This window comes from Brienomyrus brachyistius, chromosome 2 (genome assembly GCF_023856365.1).
Source record: "Brienomyrus brachyistius isolate T26 chromosome 2, BBRACH_0.4, whole genome shotgun sequence".
In the NCBI taxonomy this organism is placed as follows: Eukaryota; Metazoa; Chordata; class Actinopteri; order Osteoglossiformes; family Mormyridae; genus Brienomyrus; species Brienomyrus brachyistius.
The window spans coordinates 17,511,791-17,534,006 of record NC_064534.1 but is presented as its reverse complement, the minus strand read 5'-3'; the positions used below and the strand labels follow the sequence as shown (position 1 = coordinate 17,534,006).

The window sequence follows — 22,216 nt, the reverse complement described above, 5'->3', positions numbered from 1 at the left end:
CTTTTGGCCTCCTTTCCACATATCAGTGCAAAGATTCCTGAATTTGCTAGTTGTTGAATTTCCACAGTAATATTTGTCTTGTAATTATGTGTCTTTTACTGAGGAGTATATGTTTTATTTTCATTTGACGTTTTTAATGTTAATAATACTTTTTTCACTGAAATGAAATGTTTTACTTTTTTGTGAGTTCTGTAGTTTGTTCCTTGGCATTTAATAACTTAAAAATTTCTAAATAAATTATGGATTACATTTATTATGTTCTGCTTTCTGATGTGTCTGTATAGGTCTGCTATGAAATACTGGCATGTCAAATCTGTGAATAGTTCTTAGTTGTACAGGAACAAGCCACATCACTGGGTATGTCTACCAAGAACAATAACATGTAACATGCTGTCTAATGTTTCTGGCTATATCTTAAATCTTAATCTTGATGTTCATTACAAGAAAAGACTTCTTATAATACTATATCACTAGTTACATTCTCTTAATTTAGAATTATTAACACAATCCACTGTCAAAAGCAGCTACTTCCCCCTAGGATCTGTTAATGAAATTTTGCCAGCAGTTTAAGCTGGGGGCAGGGGGGAGGGTAATAATTAACTGTAAATAAACAGGGTGGTTGTTCTAGCTAAGTGGATAAGACCAGGTATACCATCATAGGTGCTTTGGGGAGTTGGGGTTTTTCTGCACTTCTGTGAAACACAGAAAGCTGTACTACAAGATGACAATCCTGCCACTCTTCTGGCTCTTGTTCTTTTGCAGGAGAACTGTGGCACAGAGTGGAACGTGAGTGTGAGATTCATTCTTCTGAAAATATTCTTCTGGAATGTATGAATGCAGGGCATGCGAATTCATATTAGCTTCACAAATGGCTCCTGGATGAGCTGTCACATATTTCTAGACTGTTATACAGACTGAATGGCTTTTGGTGTATGTTCGGGCTGCTTGGGAGTAATTAGAGCTGGGTGGATGTACAGAGGAGGCACTGTGCCCAGAGACTGGCAGGCCTGCTCAGGTGGGGTTAGAGCTGGGTGGATGGACAGAGGAGGCACTGTGCCCAGAGACTGGCAGGCCTGCTTGGATGGTGTCAGAGCTGGGTGGATGGACAGAGGAGGCACTGTGCCCAGAGACTGGCAGGCCTGCTCGGATGGGGTTAGAGCTGGGTGGATGGACAGAGGAGGCACTGTGCACAGAGACTGGCAGGCCTGCTTGGATGGTGTCAGAGCTGGGTGGATGTACAGAGGAGGCACTGTGCCCAGAGACTGGCAGGCCTGCTCGGATGGGGTTAGAGCTGGGTGGATGGACAGAGGAGGCACTGTGCACAGAGACTGGCAGGCCGGCTCAGGTGGGGTTAGAGCTGGGTGGATGGACAGAGGAGGCACTGTGCCCAGAGACTGGCAGGCCTGCTTGGATGGGGTTAGAGCTGGGTGGATGTACAGAGGAGGCACTGTGCCCAGAGACTGGCAGGCCTGCTCGGATGGGGTTAGAGCTGGGTGGATGGACAGAGGAGGCACTGTGCACAGAGACTGGCAGGCCGGCTCAGGTGGGGTTAGAGCTGGGTGGATGGACAGAGGAGGCACTGTGCCCAGAGATTGGCAGGCCTGCTTGGATGGGGTCAGAGCTGGGTGGATGTACAGAGGAGGCACTGTGCCCAGAGACTGGCAGGCCTGCTCGGATGGGGTTAGAGCTGGGTGGATGGACAGAGGAGGCACTGTGCCCAGAGATTGGCAGGCCTGCTCGGATGGGGTTAGAGCTGGGTGGATGGACAGAGGAGGCACTGTGCCCAGAGATTGGCAGGCCTGCTCGGATGGGGTTAGAGCTGGGTGGTATGACTGTGCTTCAGCCATCCATGTATATTTCAAGTGCAGTTAGGGCACCTCCCTGTGTCATTGTGGGGTTTCCTTCTAGTTCTATGGTTTCCCCCCACAGTCCAAAACATGCTAAAGTTAATTGGAGCTGCAAAATGGAGTGGTGCCCCATCTTGAGTTATTTCCATGGATTTTTTAATCAATCCACCAGTACCTAAGGCAATAAGTATGAATTAATGTGACTGTGATGTCCATATTAACGGTGGTCAGTCTGTCTGCATATAGACACGACAACTTGTTTCAATTATTTTACACAAGGGTGTACATTTTTATCAGTGAAGTCCATTTTATGGAACATATTTTCATTACATAAAACATCAAGTCTACATGTACTGTAAGATGATCTCCTGGCTCCTCAGGTACCTGATCACTGCACCCAAAACCCTTCGACTAGATGCAACAGAGAGAGTGGTCGTGCAGCTCTTCGGCTATGAGGAGAGCGTAACCTTCACTGTGTCCCTCAAGAGCTACCCAGATAAGCAGAAGACATACTCCACCCAGTCTGTGACACTCACAGCAGAAAATCGCTACCAAGATGCTGTCACACTGAGGGTTGGCCCTTGCCTATTCATAGTGTCTAGGATAATGATTTGATAGAAACAGATAGATCTGCTATACTGAATAATAGCATATAACAATGTAACAATCACAGAATCATAAATTAAGGGCTACCATTCAGGAACAAGGGTCAAGGTGTAAAAAAAGAGCACTTCACTTATCTGTCTGCTCTTCACAGCCTTGTCACTGTTAAACCCTAAGGATATTTCACAATGACACACTCTGGTGGGGTAACCACAATGATTAATATATACAGTACAGTGCAAAAATCGTAGACAGTCACAGAAAATGATGTTTAAATGATCTTCATGTTGGTGTAAAACTATGACATTATGTCTGTCAAACTGTGTCAGCTTAGCCATTTCAAAATCTCTGCTAAAATTGTCACAGTATTTGCAGCAACCGTCCAATACACCAATGTATCACTCCTGACTTTATCCAGACTTTATCCAACCATCCACCAAGATATCAGTGACTTTTTGGGGAACTTAAGAAATTCTTGTTCATTTTTATTGTGTTGCCATTAATTTGCATATGTTATACTGTTAAATTGTTCATTTTCCTGAGTAAATATACACGTACTACCAAGATAAATAGCCATAAACATTTTCTTTGACTGCCTAAGACTTTTGCACTCCTATAGACTTGATTTAGTCAAAGCATAATTTCAGTTTAACTTGGGAAGTAGAATATGAACAGAATTATGTTTAATTTCCAATCATATAGGCTTAGGGAATAGAAGGCATGCTGGTGATTTTAAATTAGTTTATCTACTGCAATCTGTCAGCCACCTCTCGTTAATTGAAATGCTAACACAGCAATGACCGTAATCTAGGTGCTGTCGGTCAATCATCCACCCTTTTGTTTCTGCTTACTGTAGCTATACCACTTGGTAGCCAGGCAGTGAGGTTGTGATGTTTAGCTGTAAATCCTCCTCTGTTTGTGTTTGTTATTGTTCTTCTGTTTGAGGCACCCATAGTCATGGTAATTGCATTGTTCCTGTATTGAGCAATGACAAGTTGCACCAGTCCATTTAAAATAATTGGTTAGTGAAGATTTTTTTTTAAGTTTAAGATATCGATTCAGTTTCACTTGATTTTTCACTTGAACTTATTAATAACAATTGTATTTTTGTCCATACACTTATGATTGTTAGGTATTTGGATGTAAATCATGCAGGATTAACACTAAACAAGTGTTTTTTTCCTGTGGTTAAAGACACACATCTCGCTCCTTTTATCCAGCTGTTACCTGCGAGTTTCCCAAAGGAAGCCCAGCACGTCTACCTGGAGGCACGCTCCAGGGACTTCACGAAGGAGGAGAAGCTGAGGGTGACCCGTGAAAACGGCTTCATGTTCATCCAGACAGACAAGCCACTGTATAACCCTGAGCAGTCAGGTTAGACAGAGCCGCAAGGTGAAAAGCAGTATTCAGGAATTATTACAGTCAGGAAGTGCTGATATAGTTTCAGTATTACTAAGTTTTGTATGCAGCTGATATGCTGCTGAATTTACAGTTTTGTACTTTTCTTTATAGGATTTCAGTGTTAGTGTGTGAGCTGGGAGCTTAGGGAATTTAAGTGTCTTTTTTGGGAAGCTTGTTCCTTGATTCTTTGACACTATTTGACCCTTTCTCGCTTTGTGCCTTTCTCAAATATGAAAGCCCTGGATTAGTGTTTCAGATGTGAGCTGGCGTGACAGTTTCACTGCATACACATACGGCAAGGTGCAGCTTTTTGTGTGGATTGCACCAATAGATCCTTGTGAGGTATAATAGTGATATACATCTGTTTGTATGAGCTTCAAGGTTTTGATCTTCTGTTCTGGGTCATGCAGTGAAGGTGCGAGTGTTTTCTCTCAATGAGGAACTGAAGCCAGCCCTGAGGCCTGTCACTCTCACTTTTTCGGTGAGTGCAGCTGGGGAATATACCTTTAAGTACAATAATTGTGAACTTTCACATTATATTGATCCATCTCCAAATTGCATATCCAGTAGAGTGTGACAGGGAGCCTAGAGCCAATCCCAGACAGCATAAATCAAGGGAACATCTTATATAGGATACCAACCTATTACAGGACACACACACACAATGGGCAGTTTAAGAATTCCAGTTCAGCTAACTCTATGTGTTTGAATTGAAGGAGGAAATAATACATAGTAAACATATGAACTCCACCTACAAAATGCAGAGGTGCGTTTTGAACCTCAAACCCTGAGGCAACAGTGCTACCAACTGACCCACTCAATACAGTGATGTTAAAACAGAAAAATAATTAAAATGTAGTTTTGCAGTAGCTTAATTTCCTGAGTATTTCTGAAAATGATCATACACTCCCACCCTGTCACACACTGCCTTCCAGTTTCCTTCCTCCATGGCCCTAACAAGCCACACATGTTCATCGTTTGTCTTATGTTCCTGCCCTGATGTGATTCACTCCAGCTGCCTCATGTTTGCCCCTTCTTTAGTCCTTGAATAAAGTGCTTCTCAGTTCTGTTCGCCCCAGTCCTGTCATTAATGTCATTCCCTGCGTGCTCCCATGCTCTTCCCATTTGACCCCTTGTGACATGCTTTGTTTTGTCCTGCTCCCGTTTTGATTTGAATAAAGCCCTTTCCATTCATCCCTATGCCTGCCCTCAGCTCCTTCGATCCCCAGTCATGACACTAGCCACCTCTACGTAGTTCCAATGAGAATCACTTCAAGGGTTGATGAGTTGTGCGTTTGGAGATGACTTTCTGCACACCACTGTGGTATCTTTCCAGTTGTGACGTTCATTTTAGAAATGCTGGAACCTTCAGACCTGGCACCAACAATCATACTACATTCAGAATTATTTACATCACACATCAAGTAATTGAAGCTTTTGACCCTGTCTTCATGCTGAATGTATTTAGTTGAATCCATATGATTTGCTGTTTAAAACAGCAGGTGTACCTAATAAAGTGGCCACTGGCTCTATATTTTGTTTAGACTTGAAAGCAAATATCAGGTGTAAATAACTTCTTATTTTCAAGACTATGATGTTTGAATCCAGTGGAGGCTGGACGCAGTTGCTGATGTTGTTCCTCTACTTGATTTTCAAAGGATCCGGAGGAAGTTAAAGTGGACATTGTGCAGATGAGAGATGTCAGTGGAATTCTCTCAATGCCTGCACCATTTAAGATCCCCCTAAAACCAAAGTAAGAGTTCACCCTGGATGTCCAGTGACTGTGCTAATGCCAGAAGCTCCGGTAGCACATGGTATTGTTCATCGTGAAGCTTCAGAAGGTTCACATTTCCTGTTTGTAACATCTTTAAATCATGAGTTTATGGCCTAATGTGGGATCAGGTTTGAGTCACTGTAATTCATGTTGCAGATTTGGTGTCTGGAGGATTGAGGCCACTTATTCAGATGACTTCAGTACGCAGGCCTCAGCTGAATTTGAGGTTAAGGAATATGGTATATCAACAGCAACTACTCCCTTTTCACAGTTCATATTGTGTGTATTTCCTGTGGACCACATTGTCATTAATTAGGTTGAAACAATTTCCATCCAAGATCACTGCAGCCTCTAACCATCACTTGCAGGGTTTATGTCTTATTTTCAGAAAATGTGAACTGTATACTGTGTCCTTTTGCATTTTAGCATAATTATGTAAAGATTAGTGCACTCAATTTGTAGTAATTACTTTACTGCTAAATGTTCTACAAAACCACTTTATAAGCCTCCTTATATTACAGACATACAGCTTCTGATGAATGCATCAGCAGAACCTCTTCTTGGGTCTCACCCAGCATCCCTTTCTTTGCAGTTTTACCTAGCATATCTGTGCTAATTCAACCAGAACTCAACTACATCTCTTCTGCCAACTTTGAATCATTTAAGCTGACAGTAACAGCCAGGTACAAATTTTGCTAAAAAAATACAAAATGTTGCAGTGTTATACTTAATTATGAGTAAATTGATATTTATAACAATTTTATAATGTGTTTTGTGTGAAAAAAGCAGACGGTCTTCCTTTTTTAATAAATAAATTGCACATAAGATGGCAGACACACAGTAATACATCCATGTAACAGTGCTGCTTGGGTGGGTATGAGAACGGCTTCATCCTTTTTATGTTCATGCCAGTGTTTCCTAATCCGGTCCTCGAGGAGCTTGGAAGGAGCAAAAACATGGACCAACTGTGAATCCCCAAGGACCGGACTGGGGAACAGTGGTTTATGGCATAAAATAATTTTGTAAACCTGAAAAAGAGATGCACACAATATGGCCTTCAGTGATTTGTGACTGGTTTACATTTCAGGTACAACCACGGGTCTCCAGTGTCTACTGCAAACGTGTTCCTGAGATATGGCTACATCGATGGGCCCAACACTGTCTTGTTGCCGCACACCATCACAAGAGAAGTGGTAACAGATTCATTTTTCCATTTCCCATCATAGCTGGACCAGAGTTTGTGAACCTATCTGATGTCCTTGTTGTACATTTTCCAATATTTGCTATTCAAAATTTCAAAACACAAATTTTGAAGTATATTGTGACCTAATATGTTTGGAGTATAATGTTCTATTTCTCTGCAGTTGACTGATGGAACATTGGAAGTGTTATTCAACACCAAAGAAGCACTGGAACAACAGAACAGCGATGGGCCCAGAACCCTGCAAGACATGAATGGGAAGTTTCTGTATGTGGCCATCACAGTACAGGAGACTGATGGTAAGGAACAGTAGTCCATTTTTCTTGGGAATATTAATATTTTTACAGTCGATTGGACAGGCGAGGTACAACACCACAAGGAGGTTTGCATCTTACATAACCTTGTTCAAAATTTGCGTCTATAATTCATAACAGTGTTATCTAATTATCTTCCACCAAGGCTGTGCAAAATTCAAAATTAATTAATTCTACTCCATTCCATTTATGAATTGGCCACACCCCACAGGATCTTGAATTGGAATTTGAATTGAATTGGCCACACTCCACTGGATGTTAGATTGGAATAACAGAAAGAAGAATTCAAGCAATTGCAATTCAAAGAAATTCAATGCAATCACATAACACAGGAATGTCATTTAATCTAGTAAAACATAAATAATTATATAATACATTTACTTTCAGGGCTATTCTTAATTCAATTCTGAATAGTACACAACCCTGTCTTCTACTTGTTTGCTTTGCATTAGGTGGAATTTCTCAGGAGGCAGAGTTGGCTTCCGTTAAATTCCTTCAGTCACCCTTCACCCTAAATCTGATTGCAACTCCACCATTCATCAAGCCTGGACTGCCGTACTTTATAAGGGTAGACAACACTTGTGTCTTGTAGTTTCTTCATTTCGCCACCGTCATTTGACAGCTGTGTTGCATGCCTGTGTTTACGCTGGAGGCATCTCAATATATTATATACTGTAGATGTTTGTCCTAAGAATGTGGTTGTCTGGTATTTTCTCTGTGTCTGCAGGTTCTTGTGAAGGATCCTCTGGGGAAGCCAGTAGGTGGGGTACCAGTGAAAGTACGTGCTTTGATAACCAAAAATGATGGAGAAGAGGGCTTGTTTGAATACTCTGGAAAGCAAGAGGGTCATGGGCAGACGAGGAACAAAGATGGCACCACAAACTTTGTTTACAATATACCCTCTGACTGCAAATCTGCTGTTTTTACTGTAAGAAAACAATGTCTTCTCATGTGTAAAATGCTTAATTGTACTTCATTTTATATCTCACAACTTGATATGCTTGCATATACTTCTGTCCTAAATTTAGTATTGTAAAACACTGTATGACTACTTCATAATCATGAACCATTCGTTCAAACCTAATATATGTATGTCTATCTGTGTGCCTCTTGTTTCAGCTGGAAACTGCTGACCAGAGCCTGCCTCCCAACAACCAGGCTGTTTTAAAACATGAAACTGTAGCCTATTATTCTACCAACAAGCGCTATCTTTACATTGATTGGGCTTCTCATAATCAGGAGTTGACCGTGGGAGATTGGGTCAGCATTAATATCTACTTCCAGCATTATAGCAATATCCCACTCGAATCCTTCAGCTACCAGGTACTTAAATGCCTAGGGAAGGGCATCTTATTGCCCCCGATTACATTTCCCTTAACCTTCTTACAGACTACAATTTCTCCTTTATTTCTTCATTATCCTCTTCTAGGTTATTTCTAAGGGAACGATTGTGAAGTTTGATACTATTCCTCATCACCATGGAACCACCTTCCAGCCTATCAACTTTAAGGTGACGTCGGACATGGTGCCTTCTGCCCGCCTGCTGGTCTATTACATCATGACTGGGGAAACCATGGCCGAGCTTGTAGCAGACTCCGTGTGGATGGGCGTGAAAGATAAATGTGTCAATGATCTCCAGGTAAATACCTCCCGTTTGAACTTAAAAAGAAGGGAAGTTCAGCAGGCCGTGAAATGCTCTCTTCGTTTTCTGCTTTGACTCCCAGGTGAAGCTCTCAGCTCCTCTACGGGAGTACAGTCCCCAGGATAACCTTGATCTGCAGGTGGAGGCGAGGTTTAACTCCCTCGTAGCCCTGTCCTCAGTTGACACCGCTGTCTACAATCTCAGAGCTCCCAATAAAGACCCTCTGGCCATGGTGAGGCCCTCATCATCCTGTCCCACCCACTGCAGATCATTTAACAGGGGGCCAGGTGAAGTCAGAGGATCAGTGCCTTGATTCATCTGCAGCTAGTTACTAGTTATTAATGATATAAAGTGGAATTCTCTTCTCTTGAATGGAAAGTAGTAGGGGTGGTGTGATGCTGCAGTGGTTACCAGTCTTGTCTGACACCTCTGGGATGTTCAAGTCTCCACCATGGCTCTGTCTGTGGAGTTGGTGTCACCTTGCGGTTTCCTTCAGGTACTCTGGGTCCCCTTACCCCTTACAGTATAAAGACTCACTAAAGTTAATTGGATGAGTGAATGGTGTGTAAGTGTGCCCTGCAATGGGGTGACACCCCATCCTTGGTTGTTCCCTGTCTTGCACCTGTAGCTTCCAGGATTGGCTCAAGACCCCCCCCCCCCATAACCCCAAATAGGACAAATTGGCAGAGGTGGAAAATTTGGGTCCAGAAAGTGCAGATCCAGTTTAAGGTTTTGTTTCAACCAATCAGCTGAACATAAAGAGGCACATTCACAGAGTACTCAACTGGTTGGTTGAAACAAAACCTTGGTCTGGATTTGTACTTTCCGGACCTTTACTTTCCACCTCTGCAAGTGGATACAGAAGATGGATGGATGGGAAGGAGTAACTAGAGAGATCAGGATGTCGGTTTTCCAGCTCGCGTATTTCCTCGTTTTCTTACAAAAGCTGTCGTTGTGCTTTTTAGCCTCCACTCTGCTTGTTATGTGGATTTGTTTGCTGTCCTGGAACAAGCTGATTGTATGGAACTGTAGTTTGTTCAAGATCCCAGGAAGGCATCATTAAATAAAAGAATAAGTTTGTGTTTACCGCCTATGTATGACTCCTTTGCATTTGCATAAATATTTTCCCTTCACCATAGGTTCTGCATCACTTTGAGAAGAGTGACCAAGGCTGTGGGGGTGGCGGAGGGAAAGATAACTCTGATGTGTTTCATCTCGCTGGCTTGACGTTCATGACCAATGCCAACGCTCGGGCCACCCAGTCTGAAGGTGTCTCTTCTCTTGAGGACCGTGTTATGAATAACCCTGGTCTAGATGTACTTACAATGCATTCTGACTGAGGTGGCCTTTGTCTTGCAGGTGAAACTTGCTCAGCTCTGGTACGGTCAAAAAGACAAACCCGCATACATCCGGAACTTAAGCAGAAAGGCGAGTTCACTGAGTAGACAACAAGTTTTGTGAAGTTAAGGGCATTTAACCTAGCACCATGCTTAGATGTGTGGATTACTCTGCTGTGCGTGCCTTGTCACCCAGGGTGTTTTTACAAAACAATGCAGAGGACTAGAACAACGTAGGGCATGTATGATGGTGTAGGCATCAGAGAACTTATGGGGGTAGATATTTGTTCACCTGCAGGTTCTCTCTACTTCCAGTTATGTCCTATAAAGAAAAGCAAATATGCTGCATAATGGGAATAAGAAGCAGTCCCTTCTTGGACACCTGCACATCCCGGGCTGATGGGCTCCGAAACAAGTACAACGAGCCAAGATGCAAGGAAATCTTCATAGATTGCTGCGAGTTTCACATTAAACTTCAGAAAACACACGCCGGCGATCAGATTCTTGCACGTATGGGTGAGCAAACGTGTCCATCCTAACTGCCATCTGAAGTGTATACTATGAGTCTGTGTTTCAATAAGTAGCTGGGAAATATGTAAATGTAACAGCACCCTGGTTTGCGGCTTGTTTTGGATATATGAGACACGTATATTCTCACATGCAGAGTTATTGACTTCCCTGATCTTCGCTTTCAGAGATCGAAGTTTACCTGGGATGGATCACCTCACGAATACGCACTTACTTCCCAGAGAGCTTGCTCTGGGAGACTCATCGCATCACTGATAGGTGAGAGCACAGACATGTAACAGTCATCTAATTGCTCACTTATGTCACTATTATCAAGTGATCCATCTAAGTAACTAAGCTATTCTCTGAAAAATGAGGTTGACAATTATAGCTAAGAGGACGTGTATTTACTGTAGTGAGTCTATTTTGGGCCTGATTTTACTTGTGAACTTCATTCTTATGACATCGGTTATGGCTTATCAGAAGAATAAATGTTACATAGTTTAAATCTGTAATTAAAAGTGTAATTCCACTTTTTAGTTTTGTATCTAGAATTACAGGTAAATAGTGTGCTAAAATCTCCTTTTCTCTTTAACGTGAACGTTGCGCATCAGGCAGGACCAGATTAAGCGTATGGGCACACATGACATCACTTCAGAAAGAAATGGAGCTGATAGGTGGCTCTCGAAATTCAGAAATGCATCTAATACAGGGAAAACGTTACACAGGCTTTTCAGTGAGTGCCGTGTTAAAGGAACAATATACAATCTATTAATTTTATTAGATATGAAATCACACTAATTTGTTAAGGGATGCTTGGGACTGGGGGGGGGTGCTTATGGAGGGTTGCTCTGCTTAGTGCCACCTGGGAATGTGGTGCCCTTGGGCAGGAGCCCAGATGCCCACATGGTCAATTCGGCTCAGGGAAACACCATTCACAAACTTTGACACATGCACACATTCATACACAAGATTTGATTCCCCTCCATCTCGCGGCATTCAGAGTATCAGACCTTCGGCGAAAGCATTTACTTCATATCCTGTGCTCTAAGTACTGTTTGTGTTAAAGTAACATTATTCCTTTTTCCACGGTAAGGTCTGCCTTGGTGTGAATGTTATGGTAGTTTTAAGTGCTACGCAATGTGTTTCTCAGGTCAGGGCTGATTACCTTGAACAGAAAGTTACCAGACTCTCTCACCACCTGGGAGATGAGAGCTGTGGGGATGTTCAGTGAGGGTAAGCAGAACGCAAAAGCAGCAGGACCCACTATAAAAAGGACGCAAGCGGTTCCTGCACAAACACTGGGATGCTTGTGTCTCATTTCAGTACCTATTACAAAATTAAAAAAAAAACTCCTTTGGAATCCAGAAATTTCTGTTATCCTGTGCCTGCAGGAATATGTGTATCAGATCCACTGAGGGTTCAGGTGACCCAGCAAGTAAGCCTGGACGTACCTCTGCCTTATTCTATGGTCCGTGGGGAGCATTTGGAGCTGCTTGGTTCTGTCTATAACCAACTTAGTAAAGATTCATGGGTGAGTAGTGCTGTTACCTCCTTAGCCGCAACAGGACTGGTTTAGGTCCTGGATTGAAATGCTATTTTTAACCATAACAGTGCACTTATCTCTTTATGACCAGTTAGCTGTGCTATGCAATGTCTCAATATAAATGAAACATCTTAAAATGTTCTAAGATACATCATAGAATGTTCATGAAATCTGTAATACAGCTGGGAGTTGGGAAGGTACAAACATGTGCACCATCTGGGGGCTCCCCGAGGCCCGGGTTGTGAATCACTGCTTTAATACAATAATCTGTTATTTTGTATCCATCATTTTCATTTGTGTTCTTCGGGTTTCATGTGTGCACTAACTTTTCGGACTCTTGCTCTTTTCCTCTCCTTCCATGGCTAGTATTGCGTGACACTCACAGCACCCAAGGAGATTTGTCTGGTTCATGGTCGCCCTTTTGGAGAGGACGGGGCACAAAGGACACCATGCAACAAGAAGGACCTGAAGAGTACCTCTGTCAACAGGGTTTCCTTCACGTTCATGGCCTTGGAGGCGGGGTCTCACTCACTTAAATTTACTCTACAGAGTCCTCTAGGCTCCGAAACTGTAATCAAGACCCTCCGTGTGGTGGTAAACACATAAGGATGACTTCCGTTACCTTTGCAGCCTAATATTGATAAGTAGTATTTTAATATTATCTATACTTTTCTACACCAATATTGTTCTGAGCATTTGTATGTGGTCTCTATTACAGCCCGAGGGCATCAAGACCGAACTGAACATTGCAGGAACTCTGGATCCACAAGCTGTCTACGGTGCATATTTTAATATGCAGTAATTCCAATCAGAATATTTCTAGTGTACATGGCCTGCATTTGATCGATTTTGCAAAACCTCTCTGCAAAGATTCCCACCATGTTCAGTATGCTGAACTGCAACTATTGCCTTTTTCACCAAAACTTCTGTGTTGCAGGGACTTTGAAAAAGAGGCTGGAATTCAAGAACAGTGCCCCTGCCAGGCTGGTACCGAAGTCCAGCGTGGAACGTGTCCTCACCATCAGCGGTGAGATTGTCATGCAGATATCTTCATAAAACAATACATACATTTCACACTAAAACACTCTGCATTTTGCACTGTCACATTTAACCAAGCTACGTGAGATTATTTTGTACCTTCTTTTGTACCTTGACTGTCTGCAATATTTGTTTTGTTCCCACTACTTGTGTGTAGGTGAACTCTTTGGAGAGGTGCTGGCCTTTGTGAATGATCCGAACGGTCTGCACCAGTTGACTGGCCTGCCGCGTGGTTCTGCTGAAGCAGAGATTATGAGCATCCTCCCCATCTATTACGTCTTCCAATTCCTGGAGCAGACAGACAGGTGGGAGCTGTTGGGGCATGACAAAGCCAAAAGCCGTATGGAGCTCGAGCAGAAGCTGAGAGAAGGTGGGTGCATCACAGGCCCATCGGTCCTGGAAGCATGTGCACGGGGGTGCTGCTTTGGCGACATGTTGCTCTGATTAACAGGTTTTCTGTCACTGTTTTCTCTGTCCTCCCCCCACCCATATTATGGCTGGTATAGGGGTCACCAGCCTCATGTCATTCAAGAAAAAAACTGAGAATGGCTACAGCATGTGGAAACACAGAGAAGCCAGCACATGGTTAGTCTGCTTGGAAAATGGCAGCACCAAGTTAACAAGTATGGTAGATCTGGTTGTCTTTACTTCACAGTGGCACTGGATGATATCTTTGTCATCTACCCCTTTTTTGTAGGTTGACTGCTCTAGTGTTGAAGACTCTTGGACAGGTGAACAAATACGTTGCTGTGGATGAGAAGTCATTTTGCAACTCCATCTTTTGGCTGGTGTCTACCTGTCAGAATATGGATGGCTCCTTCAAAGAGCTTTCTGACTACAAGCCAGTTAAACTTATGGTAATGATCTCAGTAAATAGCCTGTTTCATTAAGAATGAGAATTCCATGAAATAAAATGTGTGCTTTATATAATGAGTGTGGAAACCTGATCCCAAGGCATTTTTTTTTTTGCTTTTGGGCTGACTTTGGTGTCACAGGGTGCAGGAGCAAACGTCCAGGAGCAGACTGTGTTCATCACCTCCTTTGTCGTAATTGGTATCAAGACTGCAATGGCAGTTCCAGCATGCAACTTGATGGTATGACCCCTCTCACTTAAATGTGCTTACAATGCAGAATGGTTTCATCTAGTATCTTAGTATCAGATGTATTTTACTATTTCGACATATTTAATATATCCACCACTTCTGCAGTGCAGGGCCATGAGGGGGTTTGCAGTTAATCCCGAGGAGCAGGGGACAAAAGGCAGGGCCCCACCCTGCACCAGATGTCTGTCCATCACAGAGAACACACCATGAACCATGGAGCTGGGGTGGGGGGAGAAGGGTTCCACTTTATTAATAAAAACTTGAGTTATATCCATGTCTTTTAAAAACAAAAATAGATCAAGTTAACAATATTGATTACTCATTAAGTGATTTGATATCTAAAATCGAATGAATTTAGAAGGAGCATGAAGAGACAGAGGGTTACATCTGAGATTTTCGAAAGCAAACAGACAAGTGGGCGTGACTTAATGTCACCCCCTCACCTCCACCCCCCATGGCCCCTCCGGTGCACATGCATTCCATGGTCCATGGGACCCACACTCACACACTTAAGTCCTCTGAGAGCCACATTGCCAAATGTGTTGTTGGTGTACACTACAGGCTGCCCCAGATGTGTCTAATTACTTATCTGACCTATGTGCCTGTATGTGTGCTTTAGTGGGCGAGTTCACTTGGAAACTTTTCATATTTTATTTGTATTATTCTTTTTTGTTCAAAATGAATGGTGCAGTGATATTCTCATCCTCTGTTGTGTTCAGGAATTTAAGAATGCCCTGAAACATGCCACAAGATACCTATCTGACAATTTCCAGTCTCTGAAGAGTTTGTATGTGCGAGCGATCACCGCTTATGCCTTGGCCTTGGTCGACCCTGGCAGCATGCCTGCACGTGAACTGTATGAGAGACTGCAGAATTATGCCCAAGTGAAAGGTACGATGGTGAATGAGAACCCATAGGTTTCAGACAAAAGAACCTGAAATCTTTAGGACAAACTATTTATGACCATTAAGGGTATTATAGCTAAACACAAGGCACACCATATCTCGGTATGTGTAGCAATGTCATACTCATCTTTACCAGTGTTGCAAACTTTGGTCAGCTGGATGGCGTGAGATTTCCAATTTGAGACAAATCTGCACACTCATTTACATGTATCTAAGAGTTTCATCACCTTAAATAGTCTGTAGGGTTTGCAAACTACCCCGATGCTTTGGATGTAGCCAATTTTAGATTTATAATAGAATAACATATATTTGCCGTAACATTTCTTGCGTGAGCGTGAGAATCTGAAAGCCTGAGTGTCACACCTGATGTGTGTGAGTCGGCAACCCTACTTTATTGCTTCACATCTTAAACACAAAGCATATCAAACCCTGTTAGATTGCATCCATCTGTCACAGATGAATGCTAAATTAACATTCAAATGTCTAATTTGTGGTGGCACAGGAAATCCTCCTGTGATTCGCTTCTGGCAGGAGGAAAAGGAGCCTCTCAACCCTTCGACGCCCAATAGGATCTCCACACAGACTGTGGAGACCACGGTGTATGTCCTGCTCACTGCTATGCTCTTTGGGCATAAAGAATATGCCGCCCCCATCCTCAGGTGGCTGACCCAGGACCAGCGCTATGGAGGAGGATTCCACTCAACACAGGTTTCTGAGCATCGCCAATCATGCAATACAATCCTGAACATATTTGGGAAGTGCTCAGCAGCCTGTCACAGAAACGCTAATCTAAGGAACTTGAGATCCTGCTAAATATTACATGGCAAAGATCTCAATCATCATGCATCAAAGCCAAGTGACCAAGTAGACTGTCCGTAATCCAGTGCTTACTCTCTACCCTCCTCATCCTAGGACACCATTCTTACTCTGGAGGCCTTGAAAGAATACAGCCAACTAGTCCAGCATTCCAAGCTTGATATGGAGATCCGTGCCAGCTACAGAAATAAGGGAGAATTGAACATTTTTAGGCTCTCAGAGATTCACCATGTGAGCAGATCAATACAGGTAAGACTGCTTCCTATTCACTCCCCTTTCATTGCCCTCATGTGGCCTCTATCATATTTTTTGGTGTAAGAGATAAACTGAAGGAGAGATGGAGTCTTCATTGTGTGGTTAACATTTAGAAAATTGCAGGTTAGGTTACTCTTATGCCAGTTCTTTATACATACACCCATAACATCCAGTTTCTTTTTTTCTCGTTGAGTTCTCTAAGACATCAGAATCAATGTGTGAATATTGTCAGCACAATCTAATTGTTTAAATCTTCAGTATTATGTTACCTTTACAAAAACATTTACAAGAAAGAGTATCTGTACACACAATTGTATTAATTTCTTTATGTGAAATCAAATACCTATCGCTTCATGAGTTCAGAGGATGAAATATTAAGTTGTTTTCACAGGTCGGGCAAACTGACGATGTCATCCTAAGCACAGGAAGTAGTTCTGGAGTGTCAGTTGCAAATGTAAGTTTGTTCCCTCTGTTCATATAAATGTAGCATACACATATTCAATATAATTTATACATGTTTTTTTGCATTTCTTCCCATGTCATGTTTTTAAAATGGTTTAAAAACTCTCTCTCTCTACTCTCTAATGTATGATTTGCACGTGTCTTTCATTGCAGTTGAAAACTGTATACTACAGTATGGCAGAGTCTAATGAGAACTGTCACTTTGATCTGAGCATTGAAATTCAGCCCGCTGTTCAGGGCTCCACAGGTAGGGCAGCCCACTGTGCATTGTGCAGATGAGTTTCTAGCAATAGTGTAACTTGCCCAGTACTTAACCGTGGTCCCGCATTTTCCCCAGATGTTATGTTCTTGTTACCCCGCCTTATCGCCTGTGCCAAGTAAGTTCAAGTTTACGTGTTTATTTTAACAATCAATGTCCCACTCTCAGCACTGTTCATTGTATGCTATTTGTGCATCTGTACACAATATTTCTGCATATATAAAGTCCAAGAACAATATACAGCAACTGCATTTTACAACAATTTTGTGCCAAAGCAGATAAGAGACATTATTTATAATGTATTATATAATATGTATGTGGTTTATTTGTGCTGTCCAGGTACAAGCCTCTGGAGAATGAAGTGTTTATGGAGTCAGCACACGCTGTCATGGAGATCCATTTGCCTACAGGTATCCAGCCCTTACAGGAGGACCTGGATATGGTATGAGTAAAGCCACATTCGAATTAGTCCAAGTATCTCACATAGCTTCAGTAAGAAAATCTAGTTATGGAAAACAGAAAAAAAATGTCCACATGTCCTCTAAAATAAATGGGTTTACATGCATAATAATATCATAACCTATTTTGACATTCTAGGGTTTTATAAAAGTTGACCACTGTATACAGTTTTCAGTAGGTTAATGCCAAATCCGAATTTTGCATTTGGTAGCAATTGCGAGTGTAGCATTTGGAACTACCATATTTGTCTGAATATAGAAGGAAATTATTCATTTTTGTGGAAAAAAAACTTTATGCAGAAGTTATGTATTTTACTGTTTACCTAAACTACAACTACCAAGCATCTAAAATATTATTTTACGGCCGTATACAACACACCATTTTTGATAAGCCTGACAATGTTCTCATTTTTGTGTTTAGCATGCTTTACAGCAGTGCAAGCTGTTATGTTGTATTTCCTGCTGTACACCATTCACCAAGCAATTACAGTACTTTAAATTAAATCAGTTGATGATTTGTGAGATTACTGGAATATGGTGATCCTGTTTTCCAGTGACAATTTCAAGAAAAAATCCTGCCTTTTATTTGTACAAATGTGGGGTAATATCAAGTAATACCATATTCATTGGGAAAAACTGAGGGTCAGAATGGCAGATATTGAACAGCAGTATAGTGTTGGTGGATAAATTTACTTGTTGTAGCTGGACCCCATGAGATACTAAATTACATGGTAATTAAAAAGTTAACACTGCAAGGTCTGTGTTTGCATAGACACAGTGAAAATATTGATCTCATTTCTTGAAGCATTGTCCCTGGTATGCAGTATAGTCCAAATCAGATACATGCAGCGTTTCGTACCCTGATGAGGTGTTTTCCGGCTGTGGTTCTCTACAGATGCAGAATGCACTGGATTCTCTAGTGTCCCATTATGAAATTAAGGGAGACCAGGTCATTCTCCAGCTGGACTCTGTAAGTATGATACCTGCCTGTTGTCTTTCAGTGACTGTTTCCGCCGGCAAGTGACTTCACCTGGACATGTCACAAGCAGCCATGTATATTGTCTAGGGCTGGGACGATTATTCGACGTAATCGATGATGTCGATTATAAAAATCCATCGACGTGGAATTTTTGTGTAAAACTACACAACTGCAATGCACTACATGACAATCTAAAAATATTGTAAAGAAAAGTACTTTATTCCCTCGGGAGCACGTTAACGATGTCCTTTTAAGAATAGAGTAATAAAACAGTCTGTTAATAACTGAACTTTACTGTCCACCTGATGATCTCTTCGCCACTCGAGACCTACAATATTTTATTTATTGGACCTGCGGCATGCTTTTCATTTACAATAAAAAGTTATCCGCTAATAAGCTGGCTAGTTGTTTCACTGCTGGCACCATTAAAACTATATCAATCATAGACTGAATTCCGATATAGTTTAGTCTAATATCGCCGGTGCCAGGAGTGCTGCACTATTTTGTAAAGCATGCACTGGCCAATCATGTAGCACTTCTCTCATAAATATTAATGAGACATCTCCTACCACCCTGTAAAAAGGAAATTTAATAAATTGAAATGTTAATGAGAATTTAAGATTTGTGTGTGTGTGTGTGTGGGGGGGGGGGTGAATTGTTGTATTAAATGACCAACTTGAAAATAATTGCTCAATCAATAAATTTATCATCAGATCAATTAAAAAATTAGTTGCTACATTAGTCGAATAATCAAAAAAATAATCACTAGACTAATCATTTAAAGAATAATCATTTGAGACAGCACTAATATAGTCCCTTGTTGTTTGTTTGTATGCATGTATGTCTACTTGTGTTTGTGTTGATTTTGTCCAATTTTGGCAGATTCCTTCAGCGAAACTTCAGTGTGTGGGATTTCGGATACAAGAACTCTTCCGCACTGGCATGACAAGCTCCTCCCTATTTAAAGTGTATGAGTACCATGACCCAGGTACCCGTCCTCCTCACCTCCCTGTGCTCATTGCTGTATACCAGGTCCCAGTACGCTGCAATTTGCGTGATGTCATTGGGATTGACACCATATACAGAACATCAGTACCCTTCCCCATTTCCCACAGACAGCCAGTGTTCCAAGCTTTACAACCCACATGTGGAGCGTAGATTTCTGAGACTGTGTGAAGGGGACGAGTGCCAATGCATGGCAGGTAGGCCTCAAAAATCTAGTCGGTCAGCTTGATGATCAGTGTTGGGGAAGTTACATCCCAGACGGTGGAAAGTTCAGGCCCAAAAAGTACAAAACCAAACAAAGTTTTTATTTAAACCAACCAGTTGAGAACTCTGTGACTGTGACTCTTTATAATTAACTGGTTAGTTGAAACAAATCCTTGGTCTGGATTTGTACTTTCTGGACCTGAATTTTCCACCTCTGTGTGTAATGGATTACTTTTGTGAGTAATTTCCCCAACACTGTTGATGATATTGTATCAGGCTAGGTGCCAGAATAAATATGTTGCATTATGTTGTTTTTGCATTCAACTGTCAAGGTTATGGACTCCTGTCTGTGTAAAATATACGACTCTTGTCTTCCTTTATGGCCCTAGCTGAATGCAGCAACTTCAAAAGCAGCATGGATCTCACCATCACTGCCCAAATGCGATTAGATGCAGCTTGCGAAGACAAAATAAAATATGGTACTGTCTAGATTCCACTTCATGGTACACTTCTTAATAAAAAGAGCTGTGAAATGATTAAAATTAAACTTGGTTTTACGTAAATTTTCAGTTTGTTTCTGGGCAGGATGATAGAGAAAAATTATCCTCAGTCAGCAGGACGTGATCTCATATGGCAAACACGGCAGAACTAATACATCCTGTGTGCTTTTCTTAAGCCTTTAAAGTGAAAATTGAGTCCTCATCGGAAGAAGGAGATTTTGTGAATTATGTTGCCAAAATAGAAGATATTTTAAAAAAGGGTAAGTTGACACTCTGCACAAGGCATCATAAGTACAAAGAAAGCCATTGGAAATAATTATATTCTGACCATTGTCTGTGCATAAAGAATAGTAGGCCGGATAAACTTTTTTTTGTTTGTGTGTATTATCTGTGGCAGGTACTGAACATGTACAGAGAAACAGTGAGGTAACGTTTGTGAAGAAGGCAACTTGCATGGATGTGAACCTGCAAAAAGGGAACTATTATCTAATCATGGGGGGCGAGGGAATGGAGAGAGTGGTGAAGCGGATATATCAGTAAGTGCTTGTTATATTTATATAATGGAATGGGACTGGGGCTCAGTAGCCTCACACCACCAGGATCAGGGATTAGAATTCTATCCCTGCTGAGTGTGTGTGCAGTTTGCATGTTCTCTCTGCATTTGTGCAGCCTTCCTTAGTCTAGGACAGGGGTGGCCAATCTTATCCAGAAAGGGCCACTGTATATGCGGCCTAATTATAGGACTGTTTGGCTGAAGAGTTTCCCCAGAAACCTGCGTACACACTGGCCATTTGCAGATAACATTGGCCATCCTTATTTTACATTACTTTTTATTCTGAAAACTTAGTATGTATTTCCTTATGCATTTGTCTACATTTTTCTTGGAGTTAAACAAAACTACTTGTTACAGGTACAGGTTCCCCCTTGACTCCCAGGCATGGGTAGAGTGGTGGCCTTCAAGTGATTGCGAGGGGAGTTCCTGCTCTGGTTTTCTGGATGTCCTGGAGGATTTTTCAGAGACCTTCCTTCTAATGGGCTGCCCATGACTTGTAACGAACACCCTGAGTCAGGGGCCCTGTGTTGGGGGGGGGGGGGTTATCAAGTTAGGAAGATTCCAAGGGCCTCTAAGTGACAGAAGTCCTAAGAAATTAGAAACAGAATTTTATTGGTCTGGATATTGGGGGCCCAAAATCCCCAGCAGGGCCTCTGTCCCGAGTCAGTGATCTACTTGGCATTTATCATACTATTGAAGACAAATGGGCATGTATGAATGTGTATATATAGTATATATGTTTGTCCTGAGCAAATATAATCATGAAAAATTATTTTAAATAGTTGTCTCTGTATGTACATGTTATTGGATGAGTGGTTGAAAGGCAGATTAATGGATATAATTCTACTTTTTGAATAGCATTTCTCTTGGCTGTACCCCATCCCATGGATTAAGATCAATTATATATATTAAAAAAAAACACGCTACAATAGTTGTTCATTATTGTAGTGCCGGACTGTGCTCTTAAATGACAAAAATGTCACTTAAATGAAAGAGACTGAAAAAACTGTCCGTACATACAAATGTGTCCGTGGCAAGACTCGTCTGCCAAAAAACACCCTCAGTACGATGGGCATCAGCACTGGACTGTAGAGCAATGGAAGAAGGTGGCCTGGTCAGATGAGTCACATTCTCTGTTACCTTACGTGGAGAGCCAGGTGCGTGTGTGTAATTGTAGCGGACCAAGTACACCCCTACGCCAGCGGCCTCTTTCAGCAGGATAATGCACCCTACACTACAAAAATTCTACAGGAATGGTTTGAGGAACATGAACCAAGGTGTTTACCTAACCTCCAAATTCCCCAACTCTTAATCCGGTCAGGCATAACTCGGATGTGCTGGACAAACATATAATCAGCTCAAAGAAATATTGCTCCCCCCCTCCAGAAAGTGAAAAAAGCATAGACGGTGCATATAATGATTCTGGTCTGGTCCAACCATAGACAGCCTGATTAAGCTATTAATTTATATTAATTATAGTTTCACAAGACATTCCTGAATCTGGATA

At 41.8% G+C, this 22,216-nt stretch overlaps 1 protein-coding gene across 1 annotated transcript; it reads left to right on the top strand.

Moving 5' to 3' along the window:
• Positions 1–640: 640 nt before the first annotated feature.
• c5 (complement component 5) lies at positions 641–21,638 on the top strand. The gene is made up of 41 exons (XM_048993402.1): positions 641–786; positions 2,228–2,420; positions 3,671–3,824; positions 4,262–4,332; positions 5,510–5,604; positions 5,782–5,864; positions 6,218–6,308; positions 6,713–6,818; positions 6,990–7,125; positions 7,593–7,708; positions 7,868–8,068; positions 8,260–8,463; positions 8,570–8,779; positions 8,865–9,014; positions 9,922–10,051; positions 10,142–10,210; positions 10,435–10,635; positions 10,815–10,905; positions 11,780–11,862; positions 12,021–12,160; positions 12,539–12,766; positions 12,891–12,951; positions 13,110–13,199; positions 13,368–13,580; positions 13,717–13,795; positions 13,908–14,067; positions 14,206–14,304; positions 15,033–15,204; positions 15,721–15,926; positions 16,131–16,283; positions 16,681–16,743; positions 16,905–16,998; positions 17,089–17,128; positions 17,350–17,452; positions 18,364–18,438; positions 19,330–19,435; positions 19,563–19,649; positions 20,046–20,135; positions 20,333–20,416; positions 20,554–20,692; positions 21,067–21,638. Exons 1-41 carry the CDS (start codon positions 722–724, stop codon positions 21,200–21,202), a joined length of 5,067 nt encoding a protein of 1,688 aa, XP_048849359.1. The 5' UTR covers positions 641–721; the 3' UTR covers positions 21,203–21,638.
• Positions 21,639–22,216: the final 578 nt, after the last annotated feature.